At 38.5% G+C, this 16,308-nt stretch overlaps 1 protein-coding gene across 1 annotated transcript in view; it reads left to right on the top strand.

Moving 5' to 3' along the window:
- Positions 1-14,946, top strand: part of LOC106083382 (UNC93-like protein MFSD11) — a 53,169-nt gene extending 38,223 nt beyond the window's left edge. Inside the window, exons 2-5 of the mRNA XM_013246329.2 lie at positions 9,322-9,491; positions 9,566-10,023; positions 10,089-10,522; positions 14,197-14,946. Of these exons, the coding sequence (XP_013101783.1) occupies positions 9,322-9,491; positions 9,566-10,023; positions 10,089-10,522; positions 14,197-14,397 (1,263 nt within the window). The 3' untranslated portion in view covers positions 14,398-14,946. The remainder of the gene's footprint in view (positions 1-9,321; positions 9,492-9,565; positions 10,024-10,088; positions 10,523-14,196) is intronic.
- Positions 14,947-16,308: the final 1,362 nt, after the last annotated feature.

Here is a 16,308-nt window from a genome sequence, read left to right as displayed (position 1 = left end):
ATGGCCCAGCGCAAAGAAAAATCCCAAAACTAGTTTTAGTTTTTATTTATTTTTGCGTATTTAAATAATTCTTCATAGTATTTCTCTTTGAGTAACTATGAACTATTATTTCTCCATTTTTGGTTTCTTTGTTTGAAATGTCGTTTGGTTTGCCACTTTGTCTCTCTCCTTAGGCGGGCGAGAATGGAAATATTTATCTAAATGGACCAAGGAATGGAATGTTGTGCGACTGTACAAAACAAAAAAGCTTGAAGTTACAGTTTGGTGCAGTGGCAACATTCACTTGATGGCGTATAGCCGCCTCAGCTCAAGACTAGGCCAGTTTTTGTTATCTCATTATTTGTTGTATAAAGGCTTAATTACAAGAGGAGATTGTAAACAAATTGTGAGGGGGAACATTTTTTTTCAATGGAGGTTATGGAATTAATATTTAAATATAAGTTTAAATACAAAAAAAAAATTAAATAAAATCCAATGATAAACAAGCTTTGGAGCAGATGAACTTGCATTGAAAATCTGAATATGCATCTGGGGCAAGCTTTTACAAAAATCGAGACCCAATTGCCTTTATGGAGGCAGACATGCTTTACTATTAGATTCAATAAAATGGTGTTGTGTCCTTACTTATTTATTTAAATAAATCCAATAAATTGTATAAAATTAAAAAAAACTGAAAAATTTCTTAAAATGATGCAAACTCACTTACCTAATTCGATGCTGATAATCATGAGTTCAATATAATCCTCATAGTAGACTTGTTAGACTTGTATTATTTAAATCACTTGAAAATAAGGCTGATTTCATTGATAAAATGCGTAAACAAATTTGTGCCATGATACACTTGGTCTACGCGCTACACTCATTTTTAGTAATTCCAACACCCATTATTTTTAGTAATTTCATTATATTCTGTAAGAACAACAAACGAAAACGTTTAATTTTATTAATATGGGCCAATGATAAGTATTTGATTAATTAATTAATTAATCTATTAAATAATTCTAAGGAGACCGACCCACTTAATTGCCACGGCCATTCAATGACAAGTGATAGTCGATCATAAAACAACAATCCCTCCCCAATGCAATAAGCAAATAACAAAATTCAATATGATAGCGAATTGATGACGACAACTGCTCCTCCGCAAAGGCCCACTCACGCCTTATCAGTTTATTGGCCCTGTATGAACAGATAATTTAATTGCATGTTATCGAAAAATGATTGAATAGAAATAACCATAAACACTTTGATTACAAGTGGCAGAACATGAGGTAGATGGTAAGCACCAGAAGTTTAATTAACAGAGAAATAACTTAAGACGTAAAAAATTAAATTAAAAAAAAAAATAATAACAATTAAAACTAAAAATAAGAAAAAAATAATAAAAATTAAAAAAAAAACAATATTAAAAAAATTAAATTAAATAAAATATTAAAAAAAAATTAAATTAAATAAAATATAAGTTAGGTCGTGCAAAACTTTGAACACTCACCACCATGGATATATAAATCATCCTATTTTAATATAACTCCACAACCATATCCCTAGTTACGTCCAAAAATGGTCCCAAGAACTCTTATACAAAATACGATTTCAATATAACTCCGCTTTTCAGGGGATTAAGACCCCAAATTGGAAGCTAGATTTATATGGCAGTAAATCTCAATAAAATTTGATCTGGACCATATTCGGGTTGGATAACGGAAGGCACAACACCACTCATTGTTTTCAATAACAGCGGAATCGTGTAATAAAGGCAGATTTTGTGACCTTTAGACCCTAAATCTATATAGGAGCTATATCTAAATATAGTCCCACATGCATCATGGTTAGGTTAGGTTTAAGTGGCAGTCTTCCATCAGACTCACTTAGACGATTTCGTCCATTGTGATACCACAGAAATAGAAGAAGGAAGAGGCATTCTAGCTCCTACTGTTGAACCATCCAGATCACTTCAAAAGCCCAACAACTTGCGAATATTTACATCCGCTAAATCAGACAGGTTCTCAAAGAAATGAGAACCTAAAGTGGAACTCCTTCTGACTGCTAGTGTGAGACACACACACAGAAGGTGTTCTATAGTCTCTTCTTCTTCGATGTCCTCACAGATTCTTCAAAAGTCGTTGCTGGCAACCTTCAGTCTGTCAGCATGTTTTCTAATTCGACAGTGACCTGTTATGTCAAGCCAATGACAGCAAACCGGTAGACCTCTTTAAGTCCAGATTAGGCCACATAGTTTTGGAATGCTCTTCGCCTCTTTTTGACCATTTATCATTCGGTGTCCTTCGGGGCTGGTCCTGAAAACTTAGCTTACATGTTGCTAGGCTCATACCCAGCGATACCAGTATCCCTGGAATGAGTAGAATAGTTCCTAGTCTCGCAAGAACAGGTGCATTTTGAACTATTTAGAGATCTGCGACAGTCGAGGGCGGTTTTTTGTGTTTAGAATACGTTCCCCCGGGATTTAATGGATGCCTGGCTGTCTGAGAAAATATTTATTCCAATCGTCGTTAAGATATTATATCTTAGCCATTCTACCACTTTCTTAATTGCAAGGATCTCCGCTTGATACCACACTGCAGTGGTCGGGTAACCTTTTCGATATGACCAGTTTAGAACAGTAGAGTACACCCCAAAGCGCACCTGATCGTCTAGTTTGGAACTATCCGTTTAGATATCGTAGTTCCAATCGGTTTTATCAGGAATAGTGGTACACTACTTTTTATCAGAAAGCAACTCAGGTAAGGTGTAATCCACACTGCCTGGAACATCGGATATTGTATTAAGGATAACACAGTGTCCGTTGCCGCCACATAACCAATGAGAAAGCTCCCTTAACCTCATGGCAGTGGTCACTGCAATTTGGGTAGCCACATATCACCATCTTTTAGTAAGTAAGTTCTTAATAAATTTTCTTACGGTAGAGTTGATGCCTAGAAACTCCAACTCCATCATGATTGACGTCGGTTTTACATTATTGAAAGCACCTTCAATGTCAAGAAATGTTACCATTGTATTGGGTTGCCCAAAAAGTAATTGCGGATTTTTTAAAAGAAAGTAAATGCTTTTTTAATTAAACTTAGAATGAACTTTAATCAAATATACTTTTTTTACACTTTTTTTCTTAAGCAAGCTAAAAGTAACAGCTGATAACTGACAGAAGAAAGAATGCAATTACAGAGTCACAAGCTGTGAAAAAATTTGTCAACGCCGACTATATGAAAAATCCGCAATTACTTTTTGGGCAACCCAATATATTCATTGACAGCGAGCGAATTCTCTTTGTAGGGCTGTTTTCAGTGAACTTGCCTTTACTATATGCATACTGCTGGCGCGACAGGCGATCTCCAGGGATATTTGCCCTAAGATATGTTTCCATCAACTTCTCAAGAGTCTTCAGCATAAAAGATGACAGATTAATAGGACGAAAATCTTTCGTCTTCGTGTGGCAAGGTTTTCCTGCTTTCGAAATGCAAATGACATTCGTGTCCCCCCATCCCACAGATATATATGACATGCTGATACAAGCAGAGTTTATCTCCCAACCCGTGATACATCATCAGGATATGGCGACTTAAAGAAGTTGAAACTTCTTATCGCCCAAACGATTTTCGGATGTGGACCGTATTTGGATCTGATGTCGGGCGTCCTAATACAACTCACTATTTCAAATTTCAGCGCAATTAGGTACCATCCGCTTAGTCCAATTTTGGCATTTACTTTCCAACATTTCAGCCGGTATCTCACGAATAAAAGCTTCAATATTATCTTCCAATGCGTCAATTGAAGCGGGTCTGTCTGTATAGACATGAGCTTTAACATAGCCACACAAAAAATTGTCTAAAGGCGTTAAATCGCACGATCTAGGTGGCCAATTGACCGGTCCCGAAGGTGAAATAAAATATTCACCGAACTCGCCTCTCAATAAGTCCATTTTTGCGCGTGCTGTGTGGCATGTGGCACTGGCAAAGTTGGATATCATCTCACAGTAGCGCTCACCATTCACAGTTACCTTACAATTCGCATCATCTTTGAAGACGTACGGTCCATTGATTCCACCAGCCCATAAACCGCACCAAACTGTGACTTTTTCTGTATGCATTGGTAGCTCTTGCAATGAATCTGGCTGATCTTCACTCCAAAATGATCCTGCTTAATTACGTTTGAGCTTCATCCATAAAGTGGAAGATGTGCGCAATGAACTTTCTTAACAGAGCACGCATTTTGATAATAAAATTCAATAATTTGGAAGCGTTGTTCTTTGGTAAGACGATTCAGGGTTAAATTATACACCAAAATGAAGAGGTTCGACAGTGAAGCAAAACACGAAACGTGCGTGAGCCCTTTAAAACAGTGTTGCCAAAAAGATAATAGCTAAAAAATCACCCTTTAGAAACACCACTTACAAAGACCTTCACGACCTTCCCGTCGACATAGAATGCCGTCTTGCTATCAAGGATTAAACATTGTTATCATTTCTTGACATCGGGGTGCTTCAATAAGATAATCCCGGCATCAATTAAAAGGAGGTCTGAAAACCGTTGACATATAAGTTACACTTGCTGAGTGTGCATCCCCTGCTAGAAGTGCTCTAAGTAAACGGATGTGAACACTCGCACGTTATGGGCCTTGTTAAGGCGATTACTTAAGTAAATCTGATATCTCAAATATCCTTTCAGAAATTATTTTTATATAGTTAAGCAATTTTTATAATTACGTGATTGCCTTAAGTCAATTGTTCAACTATTTGTCTTTCAAGTGCATATTATTGCCTGTTGTCTTCTCAATTTTCTCGAATACCTTCCCTCTATGCTTAAAACCCTATCTCGCATAGCAATGCAACTACATACCATGGTTATCAAAGAATGAAGTGTTGACTCACAATTTATGTTTACACAAATCATAGTCACTTTCATTGCTTTCTTTAACTGTGATATTATGACATTCATTGTAAGAGCGTCAACAATTGATAGAAGAATTGAAAACAAATTAATGAACAATTATCTTTTGAACTACAATGTTTCAATAAATTTGTCATGGAAGGAAATTAATTTGTGCAAGCTTGTCCATTGATAATCAATGACAAAGGTGATTAATTTAGAGCAAACATAATTACATAACAATTAACAAAATATGACTTCATCTGATGTGTTAAACTTTACAGAAGATGCAAGGGGAATACATTTTTGTAATAAATAAAAGGCACTTCCACTTCACGGACAACACTGTACCAGAGGTGATTGCAAGTGCCAGCTCGGATTGTCAAAGCTATGTGACAGGTCCCGACGGGATTTTCCGGCTAAAGAAAATTTCACAGAAATTCTGTCTTTAGAGAAAATTTCACTGAAATTTTATCTTTAGAGAAAATTTCACTGAAATTTTGTCTTTAGAGAAAATTTCACTGAAATTTTGTCTTTAGAGAAAATTTCACTGAAATTTTGTCTTTAGAGAAAATTTCACTGAAATTTTGTCTTTAGATAAAATTTCACTGAAATTTTGTCTTTAGAGAAAATTTCACTGAAATTTTGTCTTTAGAGAAAATTTCACTGAAATTTTGTCTTTATAGAAAATTTCACTGAAATTTTATCTTTAGAGAAAATTTTACTGAAATTTCATCTTTAGAGAAGATTTTACTGAAATTTTATCTTTAGAGAAAATTTCACTGAAATTTTGTCTTTAGAGAAAATTTCACCAAAATTTTGTCTTTAGAGAAAATTTCACTGAAATTTTGTCTTTAGAGAAAATTTCACTGAAATTTTGTCTTTAGAGAAAATTTCACTGAAATTTTGTCTTTAGAGAAAATTTCACTGAAATTTTGTCTTTAGAGAAAATTTCACTGAAATTTTGTCTTTAGAGAAAATTTCACTGAAATTTTGTCTTTAGAGAAAATTTCACCGAAATTTTGTCTTTAGAGAAAATTTCACTGCATTTTGTCTTTAGAGAAAATTTTACTAAATTTTGTCTTTAGAGAAAATTTCACTGAATTTTGTCTTTAGAGAAAATTTCACTGAATTTTGTCTTTAGAGAAAATTTCACTGAAATTTTGTCTTTAGAGAAAATTTCACTGAAATTTTGTCTTTAGAGAAAATTTCGCTGAAATTTTGTCTTTAGAGAAAATTTCACTGAAATTTTGTATTTAGAGAAAATTTCACTGAAATTTTGTCTTTAGAGAAAATTTCACTGAAATTTTGTTTGTGAAGAAAATTTTACTGAAATTTTTATCTGTAAAGAAAATTTTACTGAAATTTTGTTTTTAGAGAAAATTTCGCTGAAATTTTGTCTTTAGAGAAAATTTTACTGAAATGTTTTCTTTAGAGAAAATTTCCTTTTTACTTGTTTGATGTTTTATTAGCATTATTTTTTTTAATGCAGCATGGTGCTGCTATTTGCTCTTTTTCAACATATTACCATTCTTTAGGCATTTTAACCACAATTGAAACGTTGGACTCCAAAGACCCAATAGCTGTGGTGGTGGTATGAGGCCTCAACATGTTGTCCGCTACTGTAACCTCGACTGGTAGAGCGGCTGCTCCAGGCTCTACTAGCCGACAGACGACTGGTCAGCAGGGGCTTTTGAAGAAGACACCTGGTTCGAGTCTTAAGGACAAGGCCGAACCTATTTTTTTTCGCATGCCTATAATTTGGCTAGGCTATCGGACTTACCTGGCAAACCAACACGCTCTTTAAGAGGTTGGAATAGTAAAAGACGATGCTCAGGTTCATTAAGAGGCTTGGTGCGAATGACCCTAAGACTCTCACTAATAGGGAGAGAGACTCCCTAAATTGGGCTCGGGAATTTGGTGCATAGGCTACCCCAAAGACTACACGTCTAGATTCGGAAACTGCACCGCAGTCAGCCAAAAGGCTGCGGTCACCTGGAGGGAATCCCATGCCTAGACTAGAGCGAACAATAGTAAGATGGCTTCAAGAACCTTTGCTAATGTCGCTAGAAACAGTTTGGTGATGGCAGTTGTAGACAAGGGAGAAGAACGGGGCTGCATACCTAGGAATAATTGGAGTGGGATAGTCAATGGACTGTCATCAGGTTACTCCGATGTCCTTGTGGAATTTCCTGAGTCTCCTTCAGTTTGAGACGATGCAGGCTGGTATCGGGGCCGATACACACTAATTGTCTTAGGGGATCAACGCTCAATTGAAATGTATCGTTGTGCGCTAAAAAAGATTGGTGAGATCTGGCCAGGTGCAGCACTAGATTTAGTCAAGAATGAAGATATTGCTTCTCGGCCAATGGCGCATGATTGAATACCAAGGATTTCCTCAGATCCTGAATCGATGCTTGGAAGACTAAGGGAATATAATCCCAATCTTTCAACCACCGACTAGAAGATTGGATGAGGCTGATGGTGACCGTAGAAATGCAGTATTCATACTAAACTCCGGTTGTCTCGCAAACCTCAACAAGACTGAAGGGGTTGTGTCCTATGGATTCAACAAGTTGAAACTGAAGGTCTATAGAAGCGGAGGGGTTGAGGAATCAGGAGACGACTCAGCAGTTATTGCTGAACACTTGCACGGGTAACTATCGACCACATCGCTAAAGTCTGGCGAATTGCAGAGACTTAAAATCCCCTTGCCACAATCGAGACAGGAGGGGATGGCATGGAAACGGGACCCGACAAGCCCTGTGTGGGTGGGTCATCCGCTTGGACTGTGCTCAAGGTGTGCGCCAGCGGGGAAGCACGAGACTCAAAAAATACTTCGACAGTAGCAGCTAGTGAAGCATCTAAGGAGGAATCGTCCACACCACAAGCGTCCAGTGTCCTGGGGAAGAGAGAGATACTGCAATCTGTGGGAACGCTTCTAGCGACAAGTTTTCAAGACCAGGCCCGAAGGACAACGAATGATAGATGTTTACAAAGAGGGGGTGTGAGCATTCCAAAACTATGTGATTATGCTGTCATTGGCTTGGAACAGACGTCTTAGCCATTGTGTCCGTCATGACATGTCACTGTATAATCGGAAAACATGCTGACAGACTGAAGGTTGCTAGCAACGACTTTTGTAGAAGCTGTGAGGAAATCGAAGAAGAAGAGACTATAGAACACCTTCTGTGTGTGTGTCCCGCAATAGTAGTCAGAAGGAGTTCCACTTTAGGTTCTCATTTCTTTGTGAACCTGTCTGATTTAGCGGATGTGAACATTCGCAAGTTGTTGGGCTTTTTAAAGCGATCTGGATAGTTCAACGGTTGGAACTAAAAGGCATCTTCCTTCTTCTGATCCTGTGGAATCACAATGAACGAAAACTTCTAAGTGTGTCTGATGGTAGACTGCCACTTAAACCTAACCTAACCATGTGTATAAGCCCAGTGTCCTTGCAGTCGTGACTCTTACAGACATACTTGTTCCAAGACAGTACGTCTGTCGGACATGCTGCAATATGCTTATATTGAACTTTTCTCCAAATCAGTCAAGCAGAAATATCCTTTGGCCAAACTCCCTATTGCGAGTTATGAATTCTTTGCAGATGTCTTGGGATTTCTTGGAAGGAATCAAACCATTTTAGGTAAGAAACCTCAGTTCTACTACAAATAGTGGTTATCTACTGGAGTGGCGGAAAAACAAAATCCCTTTTAATGATCTGCGCTACCCTATACCTTACCTCCAAAGGCTGGTACTATATTCGCTTTTCGTTCTATTTCTCGCCGGTTACTTTTTTAGTTAATAGATTTTTGGCAAAAAACTTGCATCATTTCATTTAGTACGATATTCCCTTATTACTTAAATAAAATTTTAACAAAATTGTTATTTTATCTTTGCTATTTGTGAAGTGTTTCAAAAACGTAATAACGAAAAACATGGCTTTTCAACGTTGAGAAACGAACATAGTTCCAGCCATAAGTCATTAGTCATATGGTTTATACAGCAAAAATTTCTACTAATTCCTAAGGTGATATTTAATGAAAATGATGATTTTATTCCATTATTCTCCGAAACTCCCTCTTAAATTGTTTTCTTTGCCTGGATTTTGTTATAAGGTTAATAACCGCTTTAGTTTAAAATTGTGGCGAGCATTGCGGAACCCCATAAAATTGTTGACTTCCAAAACAGGCTTAGGAAGTAAAAGACCACAAACAAAACACGTGAAAAAAAATTTTAGCCATTTATCTTTTTTTACTTAATGAATTGGTCATTAACACGAAAATAAAATTTAGTAAATTGCTTACATATACAAAATAAATAAAATTAAAAAGCCATACAACAAAGCCAATTAGCAATCGTATAACACATTAAGCACTAAACATAATCTATTTAAGACATGCCTAAATGTATGCTTTATGTTTTTTTGTCTTGTTCTTTACAGAAAACCCTGCTGGTTAGCATTCACGATGATGATCCAAGTTTCAATGGTGATGGCTATACAAGTTTGGCAGTTATTTATGCCACATTTGCTTTGTTTAATTGGTTGGCCCCATCCTTTATAGCCTTTACTGGACCACGCACCGCCATGGTAGTGGGAGCCTTGACCTACACGTAAGTTTTTTTTTTGTTTTGTTCGCTTGGAAAAAAGACAAATGGTGATGTTTAATATTTTCATATCGTTTCAGATTTTTTATGGTAACTTTCTTGTTCCCTCGAACCTGGTTGCTATATGTGGCTAGTGCTTTGTTGGGTGCTGGTGCAGCCATAACCTGGACAGGGCAGGGTAGTTTCTTGGCTCGTTGCAGTGATTCAGGAAATATTTCACGAAACTCCGGCATCTTTTGGGCCTTGCTGCAGTGCAGCATGTTCTTTGGTAATTTGTTTGTCTACTATCAATTCCAAAACAAGGATACGATTGATGTTCAGACGCGATCATTGGTCATTGGTGTTTTGATTGGAGTTGCTGTACTGGGAGTAATATTTTTGGCCACCCTACGACATGTACCGGACAATTCAACTGTAGATACTGAGCTGCAGCAACCACAAACACCTTGGGATAGTGCGCGGGTAGCATTCAATTCTGCCGCTCAGCTATTTATGACCAGAGATATGGCGCTGTTAAGCATGGCTTTCCTGTATACAGGTAGGAAGAAGCCAACTTAATACTTATTTTCGATATTTTTATTTATTTTTACTTTTCTTGTCTAGGGTTTGAATTATCCTTCTTTAGTGGTGTTTATGGACCCTCCATTGGTTTTACGAAAAAAATCTCCGAAACTCCCAAGGAAATCATGGGCTTGGCTGGCATTTGCATTGGCATTGGTGAAGTATTCGGTGGCAGTCTTTTTGGCATACTGGCTTCCAGAACAACACGTTATGGCCGCGATCCCATTGTCATTTCCGGTTATGTCATTCATATGATTGCTTTCTTGCTGATATTCTTCAATTTGCCCGACAGTGCGCCGTTCAATGATACTGATGATATATCGTTCTTTGATCCACCACGCACTTGGATTGCTCTGCTGTGCGCCTTCCTTTTGGGTTTGGGCGATGCCTGCTTTAATACTCAAATCTATTCCATGTTGGGTGGTGTTTTTGTCAAGAATTCAGTGGGAGCTTTTGCCTTGTTCAAATTTACACAGGTAAGGACAAATAAACGATTATTCGTTATAACACCGAAAATTTGATTTTTCATTAAAAACTCACTAAAAATCTAAATTTAATTGAAAATCCAAAAAAAAAAATCTGATTTTAACTTAAAATGCTCGTAAATCCCTATTTTTGTTTGTTTTAACTTAAAATGTTTGTATATCCTTAATTAATTCTTTATAAAACCTAAAAATGCTTAAGTATGCTTCGAATACAGAAACTCGAAACAATTCATTACCCAACAAAAAGATTAAAATAGTATCGAAAAATAGTCGAAAATCGTCCACATAAATGACACGCTAGACTAAGATTCTAACGAACCAGAAGAGGTGTATTTTCAATGCCTTTGAATAGGTTAGACAAACAATCTAAAGAATTATCGAGCTATAGCAATATGCTTCGCGCTTTCCAAGACTATCGAGAGAATGGTTAACCAATATCTTGTTAGACACTTAGAGTCCAATAGTCTTCTTAGTGATCAAAAGTGTGGATTCAGCAGAAATCACTCCACTGAATCCACCAATTTTGTAAGAGTAAGGTCGTAGCACTGAATACCTCTAAGGGATTTGATTGAGTTTGGCACGGTTCTCCTACATATATCAGAGTTTTCCACATTTGGTTTGAGTAAAAATTTCGATCGATTTATAGATGGTGTCGTCCTCAGTGCGGCTGTGATGTACAAACAAGGCACGGGATAACTATGAGCATTACACAGGCTGAAACTTTGAGCTCCATTCTGGAGTTCTTCTTTATCACAAGAAGCTTGGCTAGAAGCTATCGTGCGCGACCACAGGTTGCGGATAGTGGAATGCTCCATACGAAGTAGCTGCAATTGCAGTCGCGGACTATCAGCGATATCGAGTGGAGTCTCGGTGAGAGGCCGGTCGGCACCGGGTATTGCTTAAACACTGAGTGCTTATGATGCTCTACACGACAAGACGAGGAATTGGCGCCTTTAAATAACCAATGCCCATATTGTTTCCGCGACGATGGATCGTAAAGACCGGAACGAGCTTGCTCGCTTATAACAGCTTGACGAGGATCGAGGATGTGGCTACAACAACAACAAGCCACCCATTGGATTCGGCTGAGTTTTGAAAAGTAGGTGGGCTTTTAAATCACCATCCACCAGACACAATACCACTAACCCCAGAATCAGCTGAATTGTGAAATAAACAGGGAAGTCAACGAACATAAGCGGAGTATATGGCTGGAACACTCGAAGCACTTTAACTTAGGTATCGGTTTAGACCAGGACTGCGGAGTCGAGTTTTTGAGGCCAGAGTCGAAGTCGGAGTCGGGCTATTGAGTCGGAGTCAGAGTTTGGTTTGGAGTTGAGCACGCTTGCCCCGACTTCGAACCACCCACTAGGGGTCGGAGTCGCTAGACTCCGCAGTCCTGGTTTAGGCAAACAGTGATCTACTGTTAAGACCCTATCGAACCCCGGAAGAAGGGATGGCAGGACGCTAGTCACGCCGTGCACTCCGAGCAAATTTAACGTGGGCGAAGTTGCGAATGTCATCCATGGCATCAAGTTATCTAAGGCGTCGGGCCCCGACGGAATCTCTACACTGATGCTGAAGAATCTGAATCTATCAGAAGTCGAGTACCTTACAACTGTCCTCAAGCTGTCTTTGAACACCCTTATACTACCTGATGTCTGGAAGATGGGCAGAGTGATCTCCCGAGGTCCCGAGCAAGGGAGAGTCGTACGTAGAACGATCAACCTACTCTCACCAGTAGTCAAAACGCTTGAGGGACTACTCCTTCCTAGCCGCATTGGAGAATTTCCATTTGCCAAGCTTTAGTATGGATTTCCCAGACTGCACGACAACTGATTTGCATGCCATCACCGCACACATCTTCCGTAACTTCAATTAGTCCAGGCCATGTCAAAGGACGCTCCTTGTGGCCCTGGACCTATCGAAAGCATTCGGCACGGTCTGCTAATGCCAAACTATTTGAGGACATCCAGCCAGGCCAGAAACCTGGGTTGCGAATTGTCGGAGTGGTCGCCAGTCGTTTCTGGAATTTAGAGATAAGAAATTGAAATAGTTTGATTAGGCTCAAGATGTGCGCCTGCAGGGAAGGACTGAACTCAAAAAGCATTTCGACTTCGACATCTGAGGGAGAGCCATTGGCAAAAGTTGGGGGTTTGAACTGTGTGTCATGCAATGGGTATATACTGCAGATGTCAAACCTCTAATTCTATATGGTCTGGTGGACGACACTTCAAAAATCCACCTACTGTTCAATAGTCAGCCAGATCCATTGTTTGTGCAGCACAGCTGCACTGAGGACTGAATTTAATGTTACACCTAATCCCTCTGGACATTGTGGCTAGAAAAATTGCTGCGACCAATGCTGTGAGGCTAAGGGAGCTTTTTCTTTGATAATGCGGCGGCTACGGACACTGTGTTATTCTTGAGGCAATGCCAGATGTTCCAGACAGTATATAATGTACATTGCCTGAGCTGTTTTTCGATAAAAAGTACAGCATCACCATTCCCGATAGAACCCATAGAATTCTATAGGGATGGTTCCAAACTTGCCAACCAAGTGGACTTTGGGGTGTATTCTGAAGAACTAGGACTGGTCATATCGAGAAGGTTACCCGACCACTGTAGTTTGTATCAAGCGGAGATCCTTGAAATTAAAGAAGTGGTGGAATGGCTAAGACATAATGTCATAGCGACGATTAGCATACATATCTTCTTAGACAGCCAGGCAGCCATTAAATCTTTGGGAAACATATTTTTGAATTCAAAAACCGCCCTGGCCTGTCGCAGCTCTCTCAACGAGATGACTGAACAGTTCAACAGAGATATTCCAGGGAATAGTAGAGCAGACGAGACTAGGATTTGCCTAATGCATTCCAGTGGAACTGAAATCTATGGTTAGGTTTCTAGGGACATGTTAGCCGAAGGGCAACAGACGACAGATGGTCACAAAGGAAGATTCTGAACACTCTTAAATTATGTTGTCTAATCTAGGCTTGAAGACGTCTACCGCTTTGCTGTCGCTAGCTAGAACTGATGTCTCAGTCGTTGTGTCCATCATCATCGTAAAACATGCTGAAGGTAGCTAGAAACGACTTTTGCAGAAGCTGTGTGGTCGTCAAAGAAGAGGAAACCATAATTGCAATTGCAATTTGGCCCATGAACATTCCATTATGGAACAGGGGAGTGCTGTCCGATTAAAGTTGAAGCTTTATGATAAGGGGCCTCATTTTTTAGCCGAGTCCGAATGGCGTTCCGCAGTGCGACACCTCCTGATGTCATGATACCTGACAAATGTCAAGAGCATTAGGGGGGGATACCCATCGTTGAAAATGTTTTATGATGTTCTCGTCAGGATTCGAATCTAGGCGTTAAGCGTCATAGGCGGACATGATAACCTCCGCGCTAGGATGGCCTCCACCATAATTGCATTATTTGGCCGAAATGAATTTTTCAACACGCTGTTAGCAAAACAATTAATGCTCAAATGACAAACCAGTCTGAATAAAAATATATACTCACAATGTAGGCGGGAGGTATAACCATGGGGGCTACGGTGGCTCTCAAAAATATCAAAGTAAATAATAAAAAGAAGAACCCAAAATTAATAAAATAACACTTTTTTAGTAATAAAATTTAATGTTATCCTCTCTTTTAACGTTTTACAGTCCGTCGCCGCTGCTATCAGTTTCTTCTATTCTTCACATTTGGGTTTAAGGTCACAACTGGCAATCTTAGTGATATTCGGCACAATTGGAACAGCATGCTTTTGCATTGTGGAATGGGCTGCCAAGAAGAGAGCACGCGAAGAAGAAGAATCCAAGGATGTATCGGAGATATCAGCGTCAATTTCATCATATGACAAATAAACAAATGGAGAAGACTGGAAGACTAACCACCCCACAACAGTCCGACAAAATCATTCCAATTGAAGTTATTTTTGTTATTATATGTGCAATAACCACAAGGGAGGGTTTCTCCAAAAATATGTATTTTTTTTCTTTGTCATGTTTTACTGTTTATATATGGAATAGTTGAGATGTTGGAGAAGCGGAATTTTATTACAATTGTTATATAAAAAAACACAAAAACGTGTGTATTAAAATTGTGAATATACCAACAACCATAGTTATAAGTTATCACCATGTGTATAGTTGTTTAGAAATGTTCCTCTTATATCTTTACTTTTGAATAATATATTTTTTATTATTATTATATTATTTTTTTTTATATATACATATATTTTTAATTGTTAAGCGAAATAGAGTTATAAACATGGAATTTATTTTCTATATGGTCTTCCGAGACAATAATTACATGTAATGCCAATTTAATGAAGTGAAATTTTAAAAAACCGCAACAACCACAAAACAAACAAACAAAATATATATTACCGAATTGAATATTATAAAACAAAATCGATTATTCAACATTTATTTACAAGTTCTTTGGGATTATATTTTTAACAAGTAAAAAGGCGTTACTTTCAATACCGAACTTTCGATACGCACCTCCTCGGGTATATGTGTAAATCAACTTTCGTCATAATCCGGTGAAAAATGCATAATTTATGTCCCTATAGCAGCTATATCGAATTTTGGACGGATTTGGCCCAAATTTGACACGGACATTGAGTGGTCTTATAAGTACAAAACATTATTAAATTTTGTAGAACAAAATATTGTTTTTTTGGTAGCCATATCCAAATATATACCGATCTAAATCATATACGAAACGGATGTCGAAAAGCCTAACATAATTCACTGTGTCAAATTTCAGCGAAATCGGATTATATCAGTGCCTAAAGACTTTAAATCGAGTGATCGGTTTATATGACAGTTATATCCAAATCTGAACCAATCCAAATTTCGGCGAAGTCGGACAATAAATGCACCTTTTATGGTCCCAAAACCTTAAATCGCGAGATCGGTCTATATGGCAGCTATATCCAAATCTGAACCGATCTGGGACATATTGCAGAAAAATGTCGAGGGGCCTAACTTAACGCACAGTCCCAAATTTCAGCGACAGAGGATAATAAATGCGTCATATAGGGGCGCAAGACCTTAAATTGGAAGAACGGTCTATATGGCAGCTGTATGCAAATCTGGACCGATCTGGGCCAAATTAAAGAAGGATGTCGAAGGGCCTAACACAACTCACTGTACCAATTTTCGGCGACATCGGCCAATAAATGCGCCTTTTATGGACCCAAAACCTTAAATAAACCTATATCCAAATCTGGACCGATCTGGGTCAAATTGAAGAAGGTTGTCGACTGACCTAACACAACTCACTGTCCCACAATTTCGGCGGCATCAGACAATAAATACGCTTTTTATGGCCCAAAACCTTAAGTCGAGAGACCAGTCTATATGGCAGCTATATCCTAATCTGGACCGATCTAGGCCAAATTAACGAAAGATGTCGAAGGGCCTAACACAACTCACTGTCCCAAACTTCAGCAAAATCGGATAATAAATGTGGCTTTTGGGGGCCAAAGACCTTAAATCGGCGGATCGGTCTATATAGCAGCTATATCCTAATCTGGGCCGATCTGAACCAAATTGAAGAAGGATGTCGGAGGGCCTAACTCAACTCACTGTCCCAAATTTCAGCAAAATCGGATAATAAATGTGGCTTTTATGGTCCTAAGACCCTAAATCGGATGATCGGTCTATATCGCAGCTTTATCCTAACCTGGGCCGATCTGAACCAAATTAAAGGATGTCGAAGGGCCTAACACAACTCACTGTCCCAAATTTCAGCAAAATCGAATA

Source organism: Stomoxys calcitrans, chromosome 2 (genome assembly GCF_963082655.1).
Source record: "Stomoxys calcitrans chromosome 2, idStoCalc2.1, whole genome shotgun sequence".
NCBI lineage: Eukaryota > Metazoa > Arthropoda > Insecta > Diptera > Muscidae > Stomoxys > Stomoxys calcitrans.
The sequence above is the reverse complement of the archived record's forward strand: the minus strand, read 5'-3'. Positions and strand labels throughout refer to the sequence as shown.